This window comes from Oncorhynchus mykiss, chromosome 6 (assembly GCF_057628025.1).
Source record: "Oncorhynchus mykiss isolate SJ-2025 chromosome 6, ASM5762802v1, whole genome shotgun sequence".
NCBI classification, from domain to species: Eukaryota; Metazoa; Chordata; class Actinopteri; order Salmoniformes; family Salmonidae; genus Oncorhynchus; species Oncorhynchus mykiss.
Window position 1 is genome coordinate 397,975 of NC_143027.1, and position 25,096 is coordinate 423,070.

Consider the following 25,096-nt stretch of genomic DNA (forward strand, 5'->3'; position numbering starts at 1 on the left):
AATCTCTTAACATCTAGATTATTTCTGAGACTGATTTGTTCTCTTGTTGTCCTCCAGAAAACAGTACCGAGGTGTTTGGAGATCCTCTGGATGCTGATAGCACTGCTGTCTGGTACTTCAACAACACTGATCTAGTAAGTCCACGAACCCATACCCCTAACCCTACATCTTCAGTATGCTGATAGCACTGCTGTCTGGTACTTCAACAACATTGATCTAGTAAGTACCCCAACCCAAACTGCAAACTCTAACCCCTAACCCCAAACTCTAACCCCTAACCCCAAACTCTAACCCCTAACCCCAAACTCATAAACACAAAAGGGGCCCAAATAATAAGTCTAAAGGGGCATATTGTTTTGTCTGTACAGTCTCTCATATTGTTTTGTCTCTACAGCCTCTCATACTCTTTTGTCTCTACAGCCTCTCATATTGTTTTGTCTCTACAGCCTCTCATATTGTTTTGTCTGTACAGCCTCTCATATTGTTTTGTCTCTACAGCCTCTCACATTGTTTTGTCTCTACAGCCTCTCATATTGTTTTGTCTCTACAGCCTCTCATTTTGTTTTGTCTGTACAGCTTCTCATATTGTTTTGTCTCTACAGCCTCTCAGATTGTTTTGTCTGTACAGCCTCTCATATTGTTTTATATCTACAGTCTCTAAGCCACATAGTTATGTCTTTATAGCCTCTAAGTCATATTGTTTTAGCTCAACAGTCTCTCATTGTTTTGTCTCTACAAACTGTTAAGTTATATTGTTTTATCTCTGCATCTTCTACGTCATATTGTTTGGTGTCTACAGCCCTCATTGTTTTCACTCTACAGCCTCTAAGTCATATTGTTTTGTCTCTGCATTCTCTGAGTACTTTTTTGTGTCCGCAGCCTCTGAATGCCACGTGGTCGTCCCTGTCTAAGAAGGATTGTGTGAAGTATGGAGGAGAGCTGGTGGGGAAGGCATGTAAATATGTTCCTGACATCACTCTGATCTCCTTCATCCTTTTCCTGGGAACCTACACTACCTCCATGATGCTGAAGAAGTTCAAGACCAGTCCTTTCTTCCCTACATGGGTCAGTACTTAACCCTAACCCTAACCCTACAGTACACACCTACTCTTCCCCTACTGTTCACACCTAACCCTATTGTGCACACCTAACTCTACTGTACACACCTACCCCTACTGCACACACCTAACCCTGATATTGTGACTGTCATTGTACATGTATATCTCTGTGTAGGTAATGTTTGTAACCCTAATCTGTGCTTGGTTACATGTGTGTTTCTCTCTGTGTAGGTGAGGAAACTAATCAGTGACTTTGCCATTATCTTGGCCATCCTGATCTTTTGCGGTGTGGACATGCTAGTAGGAGTGGACACTCCCAAGCTCATAGTCCCAACTGAGTTCAAGGTACGGATAATTTCAGATTTCACACCTGTCTATTTAAGGTCCCACAGTTGACAGTGCATGTCAGAGCAAAAACCAAGCAATGAGGTCAAAGGAATTGTCCGTAGAGCTACGAAACAGAATTGTGTCGAGGCACAGATCTGGGGAAGGTTACCAAAACATTTCTGAAGCATTGAAGGTCCCCAAGAACACAGTGGCCTCCATCATTCTAAATGGAGAAGTTTGGAACCACCAAGACTCTTCCTAGAGCTGGCCGCCTGGCGAAACTGAGCAATTGGGGGAGAAGGACCTTGGTCAGGGAGGTGACCAAGAACCCGATGGTCACTCTGACAGACCTCCAGTTCCTCTGTGGAGATGGGAGAACCTTCCAGAAGGACAGCCATCTCTGCAGCACTCCACCGATCAGGCCTTTATGGTAGAGTGACCAGACGGAAGCCACTTCTTAGTAAAAGGCACATGACAGCCCGCTTGGAGTTTGCCAAAAGGCACCTACAGACTCAGATCATGAGAAACAATATTTTCTAGTCTGATGAAACCAAGATTGAAGTCTTTGGCCTGAATGCCAAGCGTTATGTCTAGAGGAATACTGGCACCATCTCTACAGTGAAGCGTGCTGGTGGCAGCATCATGCTGTGGGGATTATTTTCAGTGGCAGGGACTGGGAGACTAGTCAGGATCGTGGGAAAGATGAAAGGAGCAAAGTACAGAGAGATCCTTGACGAAAACCTGCTCCAGAGCGCTCAGGACCTCAAACTGGGGGCGAATGTTAACCTTCCAACCGTTCTATTTTATTTCACCATTAATTTAACCAGGTAGGTTAACCAGTTGAGTGTAGGGGGAAGTATTTTGATGTTTGGATGAAAAACGTACCCAAATGAAACTGCCTATTTCTCAGGCCCAGAATCTAGAATGTGCATAGAATTATCAGATTAGGATAGAAAACACTATAAAGTTTCTAAAACTGTCAAAATATTGTCTGTGAGTAAAACAGAACTGATATTGCAGGCGAAAACCTGAGGAAAATCCACCCAGGAAGTAATTAAGAGAAACGAATCTCCCTGTTCCATTGCATGCCTTCCCTCCATTTAAAGGGATATCAACCAGATTCCTTCCCCTATTGCTTCCACATGGTGTGAACAGTCTTTAGACATAGTTTCAGGCTTTTATTCTTAAAAATGAGCGAGAACGATCACTTCGCGTCAGTGGATGGCTGGGTGCCAGCAGAGTTTTGCATGCGCAACAGCTTGGAGCAGACATTTTCTCTCTCTCTCTTCTATTGAAAAAGCTACGGTCCGGTTGAAATATTATCGATTATTTATTGTAAAAACAACCTGAGGATTGATTATAAAAAACGTTTGACATGTTTCTACGAACTTTACGGATACAATTTGGAATTTTCTTCTGCCCGTCATGACCTGCACGAGCCTGGGGATTTCGGGACAAAACGTGTCAACCAAATGGAGGTATTTTGGATATAAAAATGATCTTTATGGAACAAAAGGAACATTTATTGTGTAAGTGGGAGTCTCGTGAGTGCGAACATCCGAAGATCATCAAAGGTAAGTGATTCATTTTATTGCTTTTCTGACTTTCGTGACCAATCTACTTTGCTGCTAGCTGTTTGGAATGTTTTGTCTGCTGAGACAGATTTCCTAACATAAACGCTTGGATAGCTTTTGCTGTAAAGCTTTTTTGAAACTGACATGCCAGGTGGATTAAAAACAAGCTAAGCTGTGTTTTGCTATATTGCACTTGTGATTTCATGAAAATTTAATATTTTTAGTAATTTAATTTGAATTTGGCGCTCTACAAAATGGTTGATTTGGGAGAATGGTTGACAAAAATGATCCCGCTAAAGGGATGGGTGTGCCAAGAAGTTAACCGTGTCCAAAGAAGGGCCAGATGTATACAGAATGGTGTCGTCTGCGTAGAGGTGGATCATGGAATCACCCGCAGCAAGAACGACATCATTGATATATACAGAGAAAAGAGTCAACCCTAGAATTGAACCCTGTGTTACCCCCATAGAGACTGCCAGAGGTCGGGACAACAGGCCCTCTGATTTGACACACTAAACTCTTTCTGAGAAGTATTTGGTGAACCAGGCGTGGCAATCATTTGAGAAAGAAAGGCTGCTGACTCTACCGATACGAATGTGGTGATTGACAGAGTCAAAAGCCTTGGCCAGGTCAATGAAGATGGCTGCACAGTACTGTCTTTTATCGATGACGGTTATGATATCATTTATTACCTTGAGCGTGGCTGAGGTGCACCCGTGACAAGCTCGGAAACCGGATTGCACAGCGGAGAAGGTACGTTGGCATTCGAAATGGTCAGTGATCTGTTTATAACTAGGCTTTCGAAGTCTTTAGAGAGGCAGGGCAGGATGGATATAGGTCTATAACAGTTTGTGTCTAGAGTGGCTCCCCCCTTTGAAGAGGAGGATGACCGCGGCAGCGTTCCAATCTTTAGGGATCTCGGACTATACGAAAAAGAGGTTGAACAGACTGGTAATATGGGTTGCAACAATTGTGGCAGATAGTTTTAGAAAGAGAGGGTCCAGATTGTCTAGCCCAGCTGATTTGTACGGGTCCAGGTTTTGCAGCTCTTTCAGAACCTGATTTCTGGATTTGGGTAAAGGAGAAATGGGGGAGGCTTGGGCAAGTAGCTGCAGGGGGTGAGGAGCTGTTGGCCGGGGTTGGGGTAGCCAGGAAGAAGGCATGGCCAGCTGTAGAGAAATGCTTATTGAAATTCTCGATTATCGTGGTTTATCGATAGTGACAGTATTACCTATCTTCAGTGCAGTGGGCAGCTGGGAGGAGGTGTTCTTATGCAGAACGCCATAGGATGTTTTTGTGTTGTTTAAGGGCAGTCAGGTCTGGAGAGAACCTGGTTCTAAATTTCTTGAATGGGGCATGCTTATTTAAGATGGTGAGGAAGGCATTCAACAAAAATAACCAGACATCCTCTACTGACGGGATGAAATCAATATCCTTCCAGGATACCCCGGCCAGGTCGATTAGAAAGGACTGCTCGCTGAAGTGTTTCAGGGAGTGTTTGACAGTGATGAGTGGAGGTCGTTTGACCGCTGACCCATTATGGATGCAGGCAATGATAGAGTGATCGCTGAGATCTTGGTTGAAAACAGCAGAGGTGTATTTAGAGGGCAAGTTGGTCAGGATGATATCTATGAGGGTGCCCATGTTTTACGACTTTGGGGTGGTACATGGTAGATTCATTGATAATTTGTGTGAGATTGAGGGCATCAAACTTAGATTCTAGGATGTCTGGGGTGTTAAGCATGTTCCAGGTCGCCTAGCAGCACGAGCTCTGAAGATAGATGGGTGGGCAATCAGTTCACGCATGGTGTCCAGAGCACAGCTGGGGGCAGAGGGTGGTCTATAGCAGAAGCAACGGTGAGAGACTTTTTTTTAAAGAGGTGGATTTTTAAAAGAAGAAGTTCAAATTGTTTGGGTACAGACCTGGATAGTAGGACAGAACTCTGCAGGCTATCTTTGCAGTATATTGCAACACTGCCCCCTTTGACCGTTCTATCTTGTCTGAAAATGTTGTAGTTAGGGATGAACATTTCAGAATTTTTGGTGCTCTTCCTAAGCCAGGATTCAGACACGGCTAGAACATCCGGATTGGCAGAGTGTGCTAAAGCAGTGAATATAACAAATTTAGGGAGGAGGCTTCTACTGTTAACATGCATGAAACCAAGGCTATTACGGTTACAGAAGTCATCAAAAGAGAGCGGCTGGGGAATAGGAGTAGAGCTAGGCACTGCAGAGCCTGGATTCACCTCTACATCACCAGAGGAACAGAGGAGGAGTAGGATAAGGGTACGGCAAAAAGCTATGAGAATTGGTCGTCTAGGACGACTGGAACAGAGAATAAAAGGAGGTTTCTGGGGGCGATAAAATAGCTTCAAGGTGTAATGTAAAGACAAAGGTATGGTAGGATGTGAATACAGTGGAGGTAAACCTAGGTATTGAGTGATGATGAGAGAGATATTGTCTCTAGAAACATCATTGAAACCAGGTGATGTCATCGCATGTGTGGGTGGTGGAACTGAAAGGTTGGATAAGGTATAGTGAGCAGGGCTAGAGGCTCTACAGTAAAATAAGCTTATAAACATTAACCAGAGCAGCAGTGGACAAGGCATATTGACATTTTAAAAAATATATATATTTATTTATTTCACCTTTATTTAACCAGGTAGGCAAGTTGAGAACAAGTTCTCATTTACAATTGCGACCTGGCCAAGATAAAGCAAAGCAGTTCGACACATACAAAGACACAGAGTTACACATGGAGTAAAACAAACATACAGTCAATAATACAGTAAAAACAAGTCTATATACGATGTGAGCAAATGAGGTGAGATAAGGGAGGTAAAGGCAAAAAGGCCATGGTGGCAAAGTAGATACAATATAGCAAGTAAAACACTGGAATGGTAGATTTGCAATGGGAGAATGTGCAAAGTAGAAATACAAATAATGGGGGTGCAAAGGAGCAAAATAAATTCATTAATTAAATACAGTAGGGAAAGAGGTAGTTGTTTGGGCTAAATTATAGGTGGGCTATGTACAGGTGCAGTAATCTGTGAGCTGCTCTGACAGTTGGTGCTTAAAGCTAGTGAGGGAGATAAGTGTTTCCAGTTTCAGAGATTTTTGTAGTTCGTTCCAGTCATTGGCAGCAGAGAACTGGAAGGAGAGGCGGCCAAAGAAATAATTGGTTTTGGGGGTGACTAGAGAGATATACCTGCTGGAGCGTGTGCTACAGATGGGAGATGCAATGGTGACCAGCGAGCTGAGATAAGGGGGGACTTTACCTAGCAGGGTCTTGTAGATGACATGGAGCCAGTGGGTTTGGCGACGAGTATGAAGCGAGGGCCAGCCAACGAGAGCGTACAGGTCGCAATGGTGGGTAGTATATGGGGCTTTGGTGACAAAACGGATTGCACTGTGATAGACTGCATCCAATTTGTTGAGTAGGGTATTGGAGGCTATTTTGTAAATGACATCGCCAAAGTCGAGGATTGGTAGGATGGTCAGTTTTACAAGGGTATGTTTGGCAGCATGAGTGAAGGATGCTTTGTTGCGAAATAGGAAGCCAATTCTAGATTTAACTTTGGATTGGAGATGTTTGATATGGGTCTGGAAGGAGAGTTTACAGTCTAACCAGACACCTAAGTATTTGTAGTTGTCCACGTATTCTAAGTCGTAGCCGTCCAGAGTAGTAATGTTGGACAGGCGGGTAGGTACAGGTAGCGATCGGTTGAAGAGCATGCATTTAGTTTTACTTGTATTTAAGAGCAATTGGAGGCCACGGAAGGAGAGTTGTATGGCATTGAAGCTTGCCTGGAGGGTTGTTAACACAGTGTCCAAAGAAGGGCCGGAAGTATACAGAATGGTGTCGTCTGCGTAGAGGTGGATCAGAGACTCACCAGCAGCAAGAGCGACCTCATTGATGTATACAGAGAAGAGAGTCGGTCCAAGAATTGAACCCTGTGGCACCCCCATAGAGACTGCCAGAGGTCCGGACAGCAGACCCTCCGATTTGACACACTGAACTCTATCAGAGAAGTAGTTGGTGAACCAGGCGAGGCAATCATTTGAGAAACCAAGGCTGTCGAGTCTGCCGATGAGGATGTGGTGATTGACAGAGTCGAAAGCCTTGGCCAGATCAATGAATACGGCTGCACAGTAATGTTTCTTATCGATGGCGGTTAAGATATCATTTAGGACCTTGAGCGTGGCTGAGGTGCACCCATGACCAGCTCTGAAACCAGATTGCATAGCAGAGAAGGTATGGTGAGATTCGAAATGGTCGGTAATCTGTTTGTTGACTTGGCTTTCGAAGACCTTAGAAAGGCATGTTAGGATAGATATAGGTTTGTAGCAGTTTGGGTCAAGAGTGTCACCCCCTTTGAAGAGGGGGATGACCGCAGCTGCTTTCCAATCGTTGGGAATCTCAGACGACACGAAAGAGAGGTTGGCAACAATTTTGGCATTTTAGAAAGAAAGGGTCCAGATTGTCTAGCCCGGCTGATTTGTAGGGGTCCAGATTTTGCAGCTCATTCAGAACATCAGCTGAGCAGATTTGGGAGAAGGAGAAATGGGGAAGGCTTGGGCGAGTTGTTGTGGGGGGTGCAGTGCTGTTGACCGGGGTAGGAGTAGCCAGGTGGAAAGCATGGCCAGCTGTAGAAAAATGCTTATTGAAATTCTCAATTATGGTGGATTTATCAGTGGTGACAGTGTTTCCTATCTTCAGTGCAGTGGGCAGCTGGGAGGAGGGATTCTTATTCTCCATGGACTTTACAGTGTCCCAGAACTTTTTTGAGTTAGTGTTGCAGGAAGCAAATTTCTGCTTGAAAAAGCTAGCCTTGGCTTTTCTAACTGCCTGTGTATAATGGTTTCTAGCTTCCCTGAACAGCTGCATATCACGGGGGCTGTTCGATGCTAATGCAGAACGCCATAGGATGTTTTTTTGTTGGTTAAGGGCATTCAGGTCTGGGGAGAACCAAGGGCTATATCTATTCCTGGTTCTAAATTTCTTGAATGGGGCATGTTTATTTAAGATGGTTAGGAAGGCATTTAAAAAAAATATCCAGGCATCCTCTACTGACGGGATGAGATCAATATCCTTCCAGGATACACCGGCCAGGTCGATTAGAAAGGCCTGCTCGCTGAAGTGTTTCAGGGAGCGTTTTACAGTGATGAGTGGAGGTCGTTTGACCGCTGACCCATTACGGATGCAGGCAATGAGGCAGTGGTCGCTGAGATCTTGGTTGAAAACAGCAGAGGTGTATTTAGAGGGCAAGTTGGTTAGGATGATATCTATGAGGGTGCCCGTGTTTAAGGCTTTGGGGAGGTACCTGGTAGGTTCATTGATAATTTGTGTGAGGTTGAGGGCATCAAGTTTAGATTGTAGGATGGCTGGGGTGTTAAGCATGTTCCAATTTAGGTCGCCTAGCAGCACAAGCTCTGAAGATAGGGGGGGTAATCAGTTCACATATGGTGTCCAGAGCACAGCTGGGGGCAGAGGGTGGTCTATAGCAGGCGGCAACGGTGAGAGACTTGTTTTTAGAGAGGTGGATTTTTAAAAGTAGAAGTTCAAATTGTTTGGGTACAGACCTGGATATTAGGACAGAACTCTGCAGGCTATCTTTGCAGTAGATTGCAACACCGCCCCCTTTGGCAGTTCTATCTTGTCTGAAAATGTTGTAGTGTGGAATTAAAATGTCTGAATTTTTGGTGGTCTTCCTAAGCCAGGATTCAGACACAGCTAGAACATCCGGGTTGGCAGAGTGTGCTAAAGCAGTGAATAGAACAAACTTAGGGAGGAGGCTTCTAATGTTAACATGCATGAAACCAAGGCTATTACGGTTACAGAAGTCGTCAAAAGAGAGCGCCTGGGGAATAGGAGTGGAGCTAGGCACTGCAGGGCCTGGATTCACCTCTACATCGCCAGATGAACAGAGTAGGAGTAGAATAAGGGTGCGGCTAAAAGCAATAAGAATTGGTTGTTTAGAACGTCTGGAACAGAGAGTAAAAGGAGGTTTCTGGGGGCGATAAAATAGCATCAAGGTATAATGTACAGACAAAGGTAAGGTAGGATGTGTCACACACACCGATAGTCACACGGATAGCAGCTAGCTAGCTGCGAGATCCAGGCATGGACGTCCAGAGCCAGCGGCCGAAATCCAGGGACATGGAGAGAAAAATTGGTCCGATATGTTCCGCTCCGAGCCGCGCTGCGCTGCACCGCGCCGTACAAAACTGCCGATAGATTCTCGAGCCAAAGGATAGCCGATGACCACAAACTGTGGTCAGCTGAGTACCAACGATTAGCCAGTAAATAAGCTAACTAGCTTCTGAACATTAAGGAGAGGCATGCTTAGTCGAGTGATCATAAGGGTCCAGTTAGTAGTGAGGTTGGTTGGGGTCACGGCGATTCAGACAGCTAGCCGGGCCATCGGTAGCAAGCTAGCATAGGATGGAGGTCTGTTTTTAGCCACCTTGTGCGTTTCCGTGGGTAGATTAGTGGGGTTCCGTGTGGTAGAGGGGATCAATCCAATTGGCAAAATAGATATAGTTATAGTGACCCAAGAAATATTGTCCGATAGACCTATTCAGATAGCAGCCGATAAGACAGCTAACGATTAGCGGGCCGCAGATGGGCGTTCAGGTAACGTCGCGATGGAGGGGCCAGTTGGATCTCTCCCTCGGGCAGATAACGTCGGTAGTCCAGTCGTGAAGGCCCGGTGGGGCTCCGCATTGGCAGCAAAACGGGTCCGGATAGGTGATTGTAGCCCAACTCTTCAGCTGGCAAGCTCCGGAATAATTGATGTTTGCTCCGGGATCGACGTAAGCCAATAGTCACACGGATAGCAGCTAGCTAGCTGCGAGATCCAGGTGTAAATGTCCAGAGCTTGCGGTTGAAATCCGGGGATATGGAGAGAAAAATAGGGCCGGTATGTTCTGGTCTGAGTCGCGTTGTACAAAACTGCCGATAAATTTTCGAGCTAAAGGATAGCTGATGACCACAAACCGTGATTAGCTGAATACTAACATTAGCCAGTAAACTGGCTAGCTTCTGGTTAGCTTCTGTTTAGCTTCTGGTTAGCTTCTGTTAAGCTTCTGGTTAGCTTCTATTGTGGATTTCAGATTTGAGGTAAATACTTTTTTTTAAATTGGTGATGCGGGTTGCAGGAGAGTGTTTTGAAGTTGAGTTTTTGGAAAAGAAAAATATATAAAAGATATGCGAAGAAAGGTATGGAGAGAGTCCACCAACGAATGTGGAAGAGGTCTATTTATCCTGGGACACACCCAGGCCCAGGTGTTTCCCATGTTGCTGACGACCCTTCCGGCTCCGCCCACCGGCATCCTAATAAGCAAACAAGAGCAAAGAGAGAGAATACGGCAGTCAGAGTGGGAGGGTCATCACAGGAGGAGGTGCTCTTATTCTCCATGGACTTCAGTGTCCTAAAACTTTTTTGAGCTAGAGCTACAGGATGCAAATTTCTGTTTGAAAAAGCTAATCTTTGCTTTTCTGACTGACTGTGTGTATTGGTTCCTGACTTCCCTGAAAAGTTTCATATCGCTGGGACTATTCGATGCTAGTGCAGTCCGCCGCAGGATGTTTTTGTGCTGGTCGAGTCCAGTCAGTTCTGGAGTGAAACAAGGGTTCTGTTCTTAGTTCACATTTTTTTGAAAGGGGCATGCTTATTTAAGATGGTGAGAAAATTCATTTTAATGAACGACCAGGCATCCTCCACTGACAGGATGAGGTTAATATCCTTCCAGGATTCCCGGGCCAGGTCGATTAGAAAGGCCTGCTCGCAGAAGTGATTTAGGGAGCGATTGACAGTGATGAGGGGTGGTCGTTTGACCATGGACCAATAGCGGATGCAGGCAATGAGGCAGTGATCGCTGAGATCCTGATTGAAAACAGCAGAGGTGTATTTGGAGGGCAAGTTGGTCAGGATAATATCTATGAGGGTGCCCATGTTTACGGATTTAGGGTTGTACTTGGTGGGTTCTTTCCTTAATTTGTGAGATTGAGGGCATCCAGTTTAGATTGTAGGACTGCCGGGTTGTTAACCTCTAGCGTCGAGCAATCCCGTATCCGGGAGCGTAATCATAGCCTCAAGCTCATTACCATAACGCAACGTTTCCTATTCATGAAAATCGAAAATGAAATGAAATAAATATATTCAAACACAAGCTTAGCCTTTTGTTAAAACCCTCTTGCGACGAGCAATCCCGGATCCGGGATCGTAATCATAGCCTCAAACGAATTAGCATAACGCAGCGGACATAAATACCCCTAGTAACTTTTCCTATTCATGAAAATCGCAAATGAAATGAAATAAATATATTTCCAACTTCCGGGTTGGATTTTTATCTGGGTTTCGCCTGTAACATCAGTTCTGTCTCACTCACAGACAATATCTTTGCAGTTTTGGAAACGTCAGAGTGTCTTCTTTCCAAAGCTGTCAATTATATTCATAGTCGAGCATCTTTACGTGACAAAATATCTTGTTTAAAACGGGAACGTTTTTCATCCAAAAATGTTAATAGCGCCCCCTAATGCATAACTGAATTTATTTGCAAATTATGGTGGAAAATAAGTATTTGGTCACCTACAAACAAGCAAGATTTCTGGCTCTCACAGACCTGTAACTTCTTTAAGAGGCTTCTCCGTCCTCCTGTATCAATGGCACCTGTTTGAACTTGTTATCAGTATAAAAGACACTTGTCCACAACCTCAAACAGTCACACTACAAACTCCACTATGGCAGAGACCAAAGAGCTGTCAAAGGACACCAGAAACAAAATTGTAGACCTGCACCAGGCTGGGAAGACTGAATCTGCAATAGGTAAGCAGCTTGGTTTGAAGAAATCAACTGTGGGAGCAATTATTAGGAAATGGACATAGAATACCACTGATAATCTCCCTCGGTCTGGGGCTCCACGCAAGATCTCACCCCGTGGGGTCAAAATGATCACAAGAACGGTGAGCAAAAATCACAGAACCACACGGGGGACCTAGTGAATGACCTGCAGAGAGCTGGGACCAAAGTAACAAAGCCTACCATCAGTAACACACTACGCCGCCAGGGACTCATCCTGCAGTGCCAGACGTGTCCCCCTGCTTAAGCCAGTACATGTCCAGGCCCGTCTGAAGTTTGCTAGAGAGCATTTGGATGATCCAGAAGAAGATTGGGAGATTGTCATATGGTCAGATGAAACCAAAATATAAATTTTTGGTAAAAACTCAACTCGTCGTGTTTGGAGGACAAAGAATGCCGATTTGCATCCAAAGAACACCATATCTACTGTGAAGCATGGGGGTGGAAACATCATGCTTTGGGGCTGTTTTTCTGCAAAGGGACCAGGACGACTGATCCGTGTAAAGGAAATAATGAATGGGGCCATGTATCGTGAGATTTTGAGTGAAAACCTCCTTCCATCAGCAAGGGCATTGAAGATGAAACGTGGCTGGGTCTTTCAGCATGACAATGATCCCAAACACACCGCTCGGGCAACGAAGGAGTGGCTTCGTAAGAAGCATTTTAATGTCCTGGAGTGGCCTAGCCAGTCTCCAGATCTCAACCCCATAGAAAATCTTTGGAATCAGTTGAAAGTCCGTGTTGCCCAGCAACAGCCCCAAAACATCACTGCTCTAGAGGAGATCTGCATGGAGGAATGGGCCAAAATACCAGCAACAGTGTGTGAAAACCTTGTGAAGACATCATAAATATTCTCTTACCTTTGATGATCTTTCATCAGAATGCAGTGCAAGGAGTCCTAGTTCCACAATCAATCATTGTTTTGTTCCATAAGTCCAATACTTGTGTCCAATTAGCTGCACATGCTAGCACTTTCAGCTCACGTGCCCAAAAGCTGACTGCTGGTCCAGGAGAACTCGGACGAAAACTTAAAAAATATATATTCCAGGTCGAATAAACTGGTCAAACTAAGTAGAGAACCAATCTTCAGGATGTTATTTTCATATATATCCAATAACGTTCCAACCGGAGCATACGTTTTCATCTGCTGCCAAATGGAACGATGGTGATAACAACAGACAAATGCGCAGCAGGGAAATTGCATTCTGCCAGGACATTCCCCTCCCATTTGGTCAAAGTTCACACCAGAGGCTCCATTCCACGTTCTACTGAATGAGGACATCTAGTGGAAGGCGTAGGAAGTACTAACAGATCCATATCTTATTTGGAAGTGAAGAGGCGATGACTTAAAATTAGACCCGCTTTCAGAATTTCACTTCCTGTTTGGAAGATTGCCTGCCCTATGAGTTCTGTTATACTCACAGACATAATTCAAACAGTTTTAGAAAGTTCAGAGTGTTTTCTATCCAATAGTACTAATAATATGCATATATTAGCAATCTAGGACAGAGTAGGATGCAGTTCATTATGGGCACGCAATTCATCCAAAGTGAAAATACTGCCCCCTATCCCCAACAAGTTTTAAGGAAGTCTCAAGGTTTTGCTCGCTTGAGGTAGAGTGTCTCATGATAAGCTGTAGACAACACTATTTACCAAGAAAGTTTTCATCTATATTTCTCATAGCTGTCTATTACCTCTACAGAGGAAAACAATTATTGACCACCTTTACTCCACACACAGAGATGCGTACAAAGCCCTCCCTTGCCCTCCATTTTGGCAAATCTGACCATAATTCCATCCTCCTCATTCCTGCTTACAAGCAAAAACTAAAGCAGGAAGCACCAGTGACTTTGTCAATAAAGACGTGGTCAGATGAAGCAGATCCTAAGCTACATGACTGTTTTGCTAGCACAGACTGAAATATGTTCCGGGATTCTTCCAATGGCATTGAGGAGGCCACCACATCAGTCACTGGCTTCATCAATAAGTGCATTGATGATGTCGTCCCCACAGTGACCGTACTTACATACCCCAAACAGAAGCCATGGATTACAGGCAACACCCGCACTGCGCTAAAGGGTAGAGCTGCCGGGACTCTAACCTGAACTCTTATAAGAAATCCCGCTATGCCCTCAGACGAACCATCAAACAGGCAAAGCCTCAATAAAGGACTAAGATTGAATTGTACTACACTGGCTCCAAGGCTCGTCGGATGTGGCAGGGCTTGCAAAATATTAGAGACTACAAAGGGAAGCACAGCCGCAAGCTGCCCAGAGACACGAGCCTATCAGACGAGCTAAATAACTTCTATGCTCGCTTTGTGGCAAGCAACACTGAAGCATGCATGAGAGCATCAGCTGTTCCGGACGACTGTGTGATCACGTTCTACGCAGCCGATGTCAGTAAGACCTTTAAAAACTTCTTACGGGGCGCCAGGGTAGCCTAGTGGTTAGAGCGTTGGACTAGTAACCGGAAGGTTGCAAGTTTAAACCCCCGAGCTGACAAGGTACAAATCTGTCGTTCTGCCCCTGAACAGGCAGTTAACCCACTGTTCCTAGGCCGTCATTGAAAATAAGAATTTGTTCTTAACTGACTTGCCTAGTTAAATAAAGGTTAAAAAAAATGGTATACTTGGCCAAAGGCCAGGGAAAATGCAGCACATATAAGATACTAAATTAAAGCTACACTTGTTGTGAATCCAGCCAACATGTCAAATTTTAAAAAGGCTTTTCGGCGAAAGCATACGAATCTATTATCTGATGATAGCACAATAGTAAACAAAGAGAGTAGCATATTTCAACCCTGCAGGCGCTACACAAAACACAGAAATAAAATATAAAACATGCCTTACCTTTGACGAGCTTCTTTTGTTGGCACTCCAATATGTCCCATAAACATCACAATTGGTCCTTTTGTTCGATTAATTCCGTCCATATATATCCAAAATTTCCATTTATTTGACGCGTTTGATCCAGAACAAAACAGCTTCCAAATTGCACAACATCACTACAAAATATCTCAAAATTTTCCTGTAAACTTTGCCAAAACATTTCAAACTACTTTTGTAATACAACTTTAGGTATTTTTAAACATTAATAATCAATCAAATTGAAGACGGGTCTATCGGTTTTCAATAGAGGACGAGAGGAAACTAACGCTACTTTTCAATTGTCTTCACTGACATGTTCAACCTGTCCCTGACTGAGTCAGTAATACAAACATGTTTCAAGCAGACCACCATAGTCCCTGCCTAAATGTCTACTGACCTGTAGCACTCACATCTGTAGCCATGAAGTGCTTTCAAAGAATGGTCATGGCTCACATCAACACCATTATCCCAGAAACCCGAGACCCACTCCAATTTGCATACCTCCCCAACAGATCCACAGATGTTGCAATCTCTATTGCACTCCACACTGCCCTTTCTCACCTGGACAAAGGGAACACCTACGTGAGAATGCTATTCATTGACTACAGCTCAGCGTTCAACACCATAGTGCCCTCAAAGCTCATTACTAAGCTAAGGACACTGGGACTAAATGCCTGTCTCCGCAACTGGATCCTGGACTTCCTGACAGACCACCCCAGGTGGTAAGGGTAGGTAACAACACATCTGCCTCTCTTACTCTCAACACGGGGGCCCCTCAGTGTGGAATGCTTAGTCCCCTCCTGTACTCCCGGTTCACACATGACTGCATGGCCATGCACAACTCCATCATTAAATTTGCCAACGACACAACAGTGGTAGGCATGAGACAGCCTATAGGGAGGAGGTCAGAGACCTGGCCATGTGGTGCCAGGATAACAACCTCTCCTTCAACCTGATCAAGACAAAGGAGATGACTGTGGACTACAAGAAAAATAGGTGGTGTCCGCATCACCAACAAACTATCATGGTCCAAACCCACCAAGACAGTCGTGAAGAGGGCACAACAAAGCCTATTCCCCCCCAGGAAACTGAAAAGATTTGGCATGGGTCCTGAGATCCCCAAAAAGTTCTACAGCTGCACCATTGAGAGCATCCTGACTGGTTGCATTACTGCCTAGTATGGCAACTGTTTGGCCTCCGACCGCAAGGCACTACAGAGGGTAGTCCGTACAGCCCAGTACATCACTGGGGCCAAGCTTCCTGCCATCCAGGACCTCTATACCAGGCGGTGCCAGAGGAAGGCCCTAAAAATTATCAAAGACTCCAGCCACCTTATTCATAGACTGTTCTCTCTGCTACCGCATGGCAAGTGGTACTGGAGCACCAGGTCTAGGTCCAACTGCCTCTACCCCCAAGCCATAAAACTTCTGAACAGCTAATCAAATGGCTACCCAGACTTTGCATTGTGCCCCCACCAATTACCTCAACAAACCTGTGCCCCGCACATTGACTCTGTACCGGTACCCCCTGTATAAAGCCCCGATATTGTTATTTTACTGCTGCTATTTGTTATTTTTATCTTTTCGTTATCCATTTTTTATTTTTACTTAACACTTATTGTTCTTAAAACTGAATTGTTGGTTAAGGGCTTCTAAGTAAGCATTTCACTGTAAGGTCTACTACACCTGTTGTTTTCGGTGCATGTGGCAAATAAAATTGGATTTGACTTGAAAAAGTCCTGGGGTCTGAATACTTTCATAACTTATAACTTGTTGATGTGTGTCACTTGTCTATGTGTGTTACTTGTCTATGTGTTCTACTTGTCTATGTGTGTTATAACTTTTGATGTGTTATTGCTTGTTGATGTGGTATTACTTGTTGATGTGTATTATTGTCTATGTGTGTTATTGTCTATGTGTGTTACTTGTCTATGTGTGTTATTGTCTATGTGTGTTATTACTTATTACTTGTCTATGTGTGTTATTACTTATTGATATGTTCTACTTGTCTATGTGTGTTACTTGTCTATGTGTTCTATTTGTCTATGTGTGTTACTTGTCTATGTGTTCTACTTGTCTATGTGTGTTATTGTCCATGTGTGTTATTGTCTATGTGTGTTATTACTTGTATGTTGTTTGCTTGTCGATGTGTGTTGTTTGCCTGTCAATGTATGTTGTTTGCTTTTTGATGTGTGTTGTTTGCTTTTCGATGTGTGTTGTTTGCTTGTCGGTGTGTGTTGTTTGCTTTTCGATGTGTGTTGTTTGCTTTTCGATGTGTGTTGTTTGCTTGTCGATGTGTGTTGTTTGCTTTTCGATGTGTGTTGTTTGCTTGTCTATGTGTGTTGTTTGCTTGTCGATGTGTGTTGTTTGCTTGTCGATGTGTGTTGTTTGCTTGTCGATGTGTGTTGTTTATTTGTCGATGTGTGTTGTTTGTTTGTCGATGTGTGTTGTTTGCTTGTCGATGTGTGTTGTTTGTTTGTCGATGTGTGTTGTTTGCTTGTCGATGTGTGTTGTTTGTTTGTTGATGTGTGTTGTTTGCTTGTCTATGTGTGTTGTTTGCTTGTCTGTGTGTTGTTTGCTTGTCTGTGTGTTGTTTGCTTGTCGATGTGTGCTGTTTGCTTGTCGATGTGTGTTGTTTGCTTGTCTATGTGTGTTGTTTGCTTGTCTATGTGTGTTGTTTGCTTGTCTATGTGTGTTGTTTGCTTGTCTATGTGTGTTGTTTGCTTGTCTGTGTGTTGTTTGCTTGTCGATGTGTGTTGTTTGCTTGTCGATGTGTGTTGTTTGCTTGTTGATGTGTGTTGTTTGTTTGTCGATGTGTGTTGTTTGCTTGTCTATGTGTGTTGTTTGCTTGTCTATGTGTGTTGTTTGCTTGTCTATGTGTGTTGTTTGCTTGTCTGTGTGTTGTTTGCTTGTCTGTGTGTTGTTTGCTTGTCGATGTGTGCTGTTTGCTTGTCGATGTGTGTTTTTGTAAGCCCTGCTCTCTGTTCCTCCCCCTCCAGCCAACGAGCCCCAACCGTGGCTGGTTTGTTCCCCCGTTCGGAGGCAATCCTTGGTGGGTGTACGTGGTGTCAGCGGTGCCTGCCCTGCTGGTCACAATCCTACTCTTCATGGACCAGCAGATAACCGCTGTCATCGTCAACAGGAAGGAGCACATGCTGAAGGTTGGAAAGGGCAGGGTTTCAATAGTCTGAAGGTAGGACAGGACAGGGTCTCAATAGTCTGAAGGTTTTATAGGACATGGTCTCAATAGTCTGAAGGTTTTATAGGGCAGGGTCTCAATAGTCTGAAGGTAGGACAGGACAGGGTCTCAATAGTCTGAAGGTAGGACAGGGTCTCAATAGTCTGAAGGTTTTATATGGCAGGGTCTCAATAGTCTGACGGTTTTATAGGGCAGGGTCTCAATAGTCGGAAGGTAGGACAGGACAGGGTCTCAATAGTCTGAAGGTTTTATATGGCAGGGTCTCAATAGTCTGAAGGTTTTATAGTGCAGGGTCTCAATAGTCTGAAGGTAGGAGAGGGCAGGGTCTCAATAGTCTGAAGGTAGGAGAGGACAGGGTCTCAATAGTCTGAAGGTTTTATAGGACAGGGTCTCAATAGTCTGAAGGTAGGAGAGGGCAGGGTCTCAATAGTCTGAAGGTAGGAGAGGGCAGGGTCTCAATAGTCTGAAGGTAGAACAGGACAGGGTCTCAATAGTCTGAAGGTTTTATATGGCAGGGTCTCAATAGTCTGAAGGTAGGAGAGGACAGGGTCTCAATAGTCTGAAGGTTTTATAGGGCAGGGTCTCAATAGTCTGAAGGTTTTATAGGGCAGGGTCTCAATAGTCTGAAGGTTTTATAGGGCAGGGTCTCAATAGTCTGAAGGTTTTATAGGACAGGGTCTCAATAGTCTGAAGGTTTTATAGGGCAGGGTCTCAATAGTCTGAAGGTAGGCCAGGGTCTCAATAGTCTGAAGGTTTTATATGGCAGGGTCTCAATATTCTGAAGGTAGGACAGGGTCTCAATAGTCTGAAGGTAGGACAGGACAGGGTCTCAATAGTCTGAAGGTTTTATAGGACAGGGTCTCAATAGTCTGAAGGTTTTATAGGGCAGGGTCTCAATAGTCGGAAGGTTTTATAGGGCAGGGTCTCAATAGTCTGAAGGTAGGACAGGACAGGGTCTCAATAGTCTGAAGGTAGGACAGGACAGGGTCTCAATAGTCTGAAGGTTTTATAGGACAGGGTCTCAATAGTCTGAAGGTTTTATAGGGCAGGGTCTCAATAGTCGGAAGGTTTTATAGGGCAGGGTCTCAATAGTCTGAAGGTAGGACAGGACAGGGTCTCAATAGTCTGAAGGTTTTATAGGGCAGGGTCTCAATAGTCTGAAGGTTTTATAGGACAGGGTCTCAATAGTCTGAAGGTAGGACAGGACAGGGTCTCAATAGTCTGAAGGTTTTATAGGGCAGGGTCTCAATAGTCTGAAGGTTTTATAGGACAGGGTCTCAATAGTCTGAAGGTTTTATAGGACAGGGTCTCAATAGTCTGAAGGTTTTATAGGGCAGGGTCTCAATAGTCTGAAGGTAGGACAGGGTCTCAATAGTCTGAAGGTTTTATAGGGCAGGGTCTCAATAGTCTGAAGGTTTTATAGGGCAGGGTCTCAATAGTCTGAAGGTTGGACAGGGTAGGGTCTCAATAGTCTGAAGGTTTTATAGGGCAGGGTCTCAATAGTCTGAAGGTTGGACAGGGTAGGGTCTCAATAGTCTGAAGGTAGGACAGGGTCTCAATAGTCTGAAGGTAGGACAGGGTCTCAATAGTCTGAAGGTTTTATAGGACAGGGTCTCAATAGTCTGAAGGTTTTATAGGGCAGGGTCTCAATAGTCTGAAGGTTTTATAGGGCAGGTTCTCAATAGTCTGAAGGTAGGACAGGGTCTCAATAGTCTAAGGGTAGGACAGGGCAGTAGATCAATAGTCTGAAGGTAGGACATCCCAGGGTCTCCGTGTGTTTGTGTTTTAACGTCTGCTGTCCTCTTAACAGAAAGGCGCAGGCTACCACCTGGACCTGTTCTGGGTTGCAGTTCTGATGATTGTATGTTCCTTCATGGGGTTGCCATGGTACGTGGCGGCGACGGTCATCTCAATCGCTCACATAGACAGTCTGAAGATGGAGACAGAGACATCCGCCCCTGGAGAAATGCCCAAGTTCTTGGGAGTGAGGTGAGCATGATGACAAAATCAAATTTGATTTGTCACATGAGTCGTATACAACAGGTGTAGACTAGTACTGTGTCGATGTGCAAGGGTACTAGGTAATTGAGGTAGATATGTACATACAGGTAGGTGTAAATCGACTAGACAACAGGACAGATAATAAACGGTAACAGCAGTGTTAATTTAAATAGTTAGTGCATAGGGTGTCAATGCTGATATTCCAGGTAGCTGCTATTGGTTAACTATTTATCAGTCTTGGGGGTAGAATCTGTTCAGCGTCCTGTTAGTTTCAGACTTAGTTCATCGGTACCGCTTGGTGTGCGGTAGCAGAAAGAACAGACTATGACTTGGGTGGCTCTAGTCTTTGAGAGTCTTTAGGGCCTTCTTCTGACACTGCCTAGTATATAGGTCCTGGATGGCAGGAAGCTTAGCCCAGTGATGTACTGGGCTGTATGCACCATCCTCTGTAGCACTTTATGGTCGGATGCCTAGCAGTTGCCATACCAAGCAGTGATGCAACTGGTCAAGATGCTCTGAATGGTGCAGCTGTAGACGCCAAATCTTTTCATCCTCCTGAGGGGGAAGGGGCATTGTCATGCCCTCTTCATGACTGTGTTGGTGTGTTTGGACTATGATAATTCTTTAGTTATGTGGACACAGAGGAACTTGAAGCTCTCAATCCGCACCACTACAGCCTATCGATGTGGATTGGGGCATGCTTGGCCCTCCTTTTCCTGAAGTCCATGATCAACTCCTTTAGCTTTCTGAAATTGAAGGAGAGCTTGTTGTCCTGGCACCACACTGCCAGGTCTCTGACCTCCTCCCTGTAGGCTGTCTCATGGTCACCGGTGATGCCTACCACCACCGTGTCTTCTGCAAACTTAATGATGGTGTTGGAGTCGTGCGCTGCCAAGCAATCGTGGGTGAACAGGGAATACAGGAGGAGACTAAGCAGGGGTGGGGGGCCCGTGTGGAGAGTCAGTGTGGAGGATATGTTGTTACCTACCCTCACCACCTGGGGCCGGCCCATCAAGAAGTCTAGGATCCAGTTACAGAGGTAGGTGTTTAATCCCAGGGTCCTTAGTTTAGAGTTGAGCTTGGAGGGCACTATGGTGTTAAATGCTGAGCTGTAGTCAATGAACAGTGTTCTCACACAGATTGTCCTTTTGTCCAGGTGGGTGACGGCAATGTGGAGGGCAGTAGAGTTTGCATCATCTGTGGATCTCTAGGGGTGGTATGGGCAGTTGTTCCAGAGTGTCTGGGACAATGGTGTTGATGTGAGCCATGACCAGCCTTTCAATGCATTTCATGTCTACAGATGTGAGTGCTGCAGGCGGTAGTCATTAAGACAGGTTACCTTGGTCTTCTTGGGCACAGGGACTATGGTTGTATGCTTGATTTGCCAAATGGAGGGCGAGGGAGAGGTTTGTATGCGTCTCTGTGTGTGGAAAGGTGGTCTAGAGTTTTTTTCCCTCTTAGTTACACAGGTGACATGCAGGTAGAAATGAGGTAAAATGGATTTCAGTTGTCCTGCATTAAGGCTGCCTCTGGGTGAGCGTTTTCTTGTTTCCTTATGGCCCTAAGACCGTTGAGTGCGGTCTTAATGCCGGCATAGGTTTTTTGGTGGTAAATCAACAGCTACGAAAAATATAGATGAAATCTCTATTGGTTACTGTGTGTGTGTGTTTGTGTGCATAACCAAAGCTATGTGTATGTTTTCCCTAGGGAGCAGAGAGTCACTGGTGTGTGTGTATTCATTCTGACGGGGCTGTCTGTCTTTATGTCTCCCATCCTCAAGGTATGTACCTACCTACTGTATACTGTATACTGTAGGCTGTACTGTAGACTACTGTATACTGTAGACTGCGGGCTATACTGTAGACAACTGTATACTATAGATTGTAGGCTGTACTGTAGACTACTGTATACTGTAGACTGCGGGCTATACTGTAGACAACTGTATACTATAGATTGTAGGCTGTACTGTAGACTACTGTATACTGTAGACTGCGGGCTATACTGAGGACGACTGTATACTGTAGACTGCGGGCTGTGCTGTAGGCTACTGTAGACTGTAGGCTGTACTGTAGACTACTGTAGACTGTAGTCCACTGTAGACTGTAGACTGAATTATGCACTGTAGAATACTGTAGACTGTGGACTGTGCTGTAGACTAATGTAGACTGTAGACTGTGTTATGTACTGTAGACTAGTGTCGTGTCTTTGGCTATGCCGGATCAAGTGATATGACATGCTATTCTATAAAATAATTTATCCGTAATTAATATTACCTGATTGAGCTAATCATGTAAATGTAATTAGCTAGAATATTTATGGAGCTGTTATCTTGCGAATAAACTCTTAAAGACCAAGTAATATTTTACATCAATAGCAGTCAATATTAATCGTCATCTTAACTCCGTCTCATCTGAAATTTGTAAATTCTTGTTTATCTGCACGAACCCTGGCTAACAAGTTGAATCAGCAATACAAAATTGGGTTTAATTATTTATTTACTAAATACCTAACTAATCACACAGAATTACACATACACATAATTCAATCATAACTTGATTACAAATTACGTCATAAAGGAAAACGTCCCTAGCGGGCGGAACAGATATGACAGCTGGTTACTCAAAAGAAAAGGGCTGGGTTTGAGTGAAAGAGCGGGAAGACTGAGGAACAAAGGGCGAAGCTGTGCTATCGTAAATACAGAATCTTATGCATTCTAAATTACCGCCCATTTGGAAAAGGAAAATGCAATAAATATTTAGTGGTAGATGGAAGGCCGTGTTGCCAAACCGAGTCCTTTGTCCTTTGAAGAATGTCTCTGGTGGTCAACTGGATACGTTGTAGTAACGTTGTTGTGTGATAGACGGGATACTCTGTCTGTTCCCCCCTAACCCTCGTTTGCATCTGCTGTTGCTTACTCTACAGCTAGGAGGTATCACTTCTATAGTGAATAAGAGTTCAAAGTTCATACCATTCGCAACCAAAGCTCATGCTGATGTTGGCTTCGTTCTGTAGTTATTATCTGAACCATTCTGACATTGGACCGTCGTCCTCACATCCTCGGAACTGGAAGTTATATTGTCGTCAAGGCTTTATATAGGAAGGGAGAGGAGGGCGTGTTTGAAAAGTTTTATAGCCCATGTCCCTTCACAGGGGCTGGCCACTGATTGAGCAGAGCCCTATTTTATGAAAACCCAAATCCCACATTTTAGAAGCTAAAATCACATTCATCCCATCATTAACAATTTCATATTCAAACATTTAAATTGAACAACAATTCCATGTGAATCCGATAACTCTGATGTGTAGACTTTCCACTGTAGAGTTTGTCATCTTATCATTGATGAGAATGTCTCAGATGACAACCGAACTGACATCATATTCATTAAGTACCACCGCATATGTTCCATTGGTCGGATTACCACAATATAGTTCATTTCCCCCCACCTTCTGATGTTCCCAGAATCTCTATGTTAACCAAGGGTTTTGCAAATGTAACGTCAGTAGGGTAGAGAGAGGAAAAAGGGGGAAAGAGGTATTTATGACTGTCATAAACCTATCCCCCAGGCCAACGTCATGACACTAGTGTAGACTAGACTGTACTGTAGACTACTAAAGGCTGTACTGTAGACTGTAGAATGTACTTTTGACTACTGTATACCATAGGCTGTAGACTGTGGCCTATACTGCAGACGACTGTAGACTGTGGGCTGTACTGTAGACTACTGCGGACCAATAATTGTAGACTGTAGGCTGTATTGTAAACTACTGTAGACTTAACTGTACTGTAGACTACTGTAGACTGTAGGCTGTGCTGTATACTGTTGACTGAAGGCTGTACTGTAGACTACTGTAGACCATACACAGTAGAGTGTATACTGTAAATTGTAGACTGTAGTCTGTTCTGTAGACTACTCTACACTATGGGCTGTAGTCTACTGTAGGCTGTACTGTAGACTACTGTAGACTGTAGACTGTACTATAGACTACTGTAGACTTTAGGATGTAATGTAGACAACTGTAGACTGTAGGCTCTATTGTAGACTGTAGACTATAGGCTGTACTGTAGACGACTGTAGACTGTAGGCTCTATTGTAGACTGTAGACTGTAGGCTGTACTGTAGACGACTGTAGAATGTAGTTTAGACTACTGTAGACTGTAGGCTGTACTGTAGACTACTGTAGACTGTAGGCTGTACTGTAGACTGTGGGCTATGGGCTGTACTGTAGACTATTGTAGACTGTAGACTGTGGTCTGTACTGTAGACTACTGTAGACTGTAGGATGTACTGTAGACTACGGTAGAACATAGACTGTAGGCTGTACAATAGACTACTGTAGACTGTAGGCTTTATTATAGACTGTAGACTCTATGCTGTACTGTAGACTGCTGTAGACTGTAGATTGTACTTTAGACTACTGTATACCATAGGCTGTAGACTGTAGGCTGTACTGTAGACTACTAAAAGCTGTACTGTAGACTGTGGGCTGTACTGCAGACTACTGTAGACTGTAGGCTTTATTGTAGACTGTAGGCTGTACTGTAGAATGTGTGCTGTACTACAGACTACTGTACACAATGGGCTGTAGTCTACTGTAGGCTGTACTGTAGACTACTGTAGACTGTAGACTGTGCTATAGACTACTGTAGACTTTAGGATGTAATGTAGACAACTGTAGACTGTAGGCTCTATTGTAGATGGTAGACTGTAGGCTGTACTGTAGACGACTGTAGACTGTAGGCTCTATTGTAGACTGTAGACTGTAGGCTGTACTGTAGACGACTGTAAAATGTAGTTTAGACTACTGTAGACTGTAGGCTGTACTGTAGACTACTGTAGACTGTAGACTGGGTTCTGTACTGTAGACTATTGTAGACTGTAGACTGTGGGCTATGGTCTGTACTGTAGACTACTGTAGACTGTAGGATGTACTGTAGACTACGGTAGAACATAGACTGTAGGCTGTACAATAGACTACTGTAGACTGTAGGCTTTATTATAGACTGTAGACTCTATGCTGTACTGTAGACTGCTGTAGACTGTAGGCTATACTGTAGACTACTAAAAGCTGTACTGTAGACTGTGGGCTGTACTGCAGACTACTGTAGACTGTAGGCTTTATTGTAGACTGTAGGCTGTACTGTAGAATGTGTGCTGTACTGCAGACTACTGTAGATTGTGTGCTGTACTGTAGACTACTGTGGGC

The 25,096-nt window shown here is 44.2% G+C and overlaps 1 protein-coding gene across 9 annotated transcripts in view; it reads left to right on the plus strand.

Moving 5' to 3' along the window:
* Positions 1-25,096, plus strand: part of LOC110525129 (electrogenic sodium bicarbonate cotransporter 1) — a 375,195-nt gene that overhangs the window by 297,936 nt on the left and 52,163 nt on the right. For 8 of the 9 annotated variants that reach the window (XM_036979187.2, XM_090239263.1, XM_090239262.1 and 5 more), the window contains 6 exons: positions 58-134; positions 880-1,065; positions 1,290-1,403; positions 17,691-17,852; positions 19,701-19,879; positions 21,599-21,671. In XM_036979187.2, coding sequence (XP_036835082.1) covers positions 58-134; positions 880-1,065; positions 1,290-1,403; positions 17,691-17,852; positions 19,701-19,879; positions 21,599-21,671 — 791 coding nt within the window. Of the gene's footprint in view, positions 1-57; positions 135-879; positions 1,066-1,289; positions 1,404-17,690; positions 17,853-19,700; positions 19,884-21,598; positions 21,672-25,096 lie in introns of those variants that run through there. The other variant, XM_090239264.1, reaches the window with a different exon arrangement.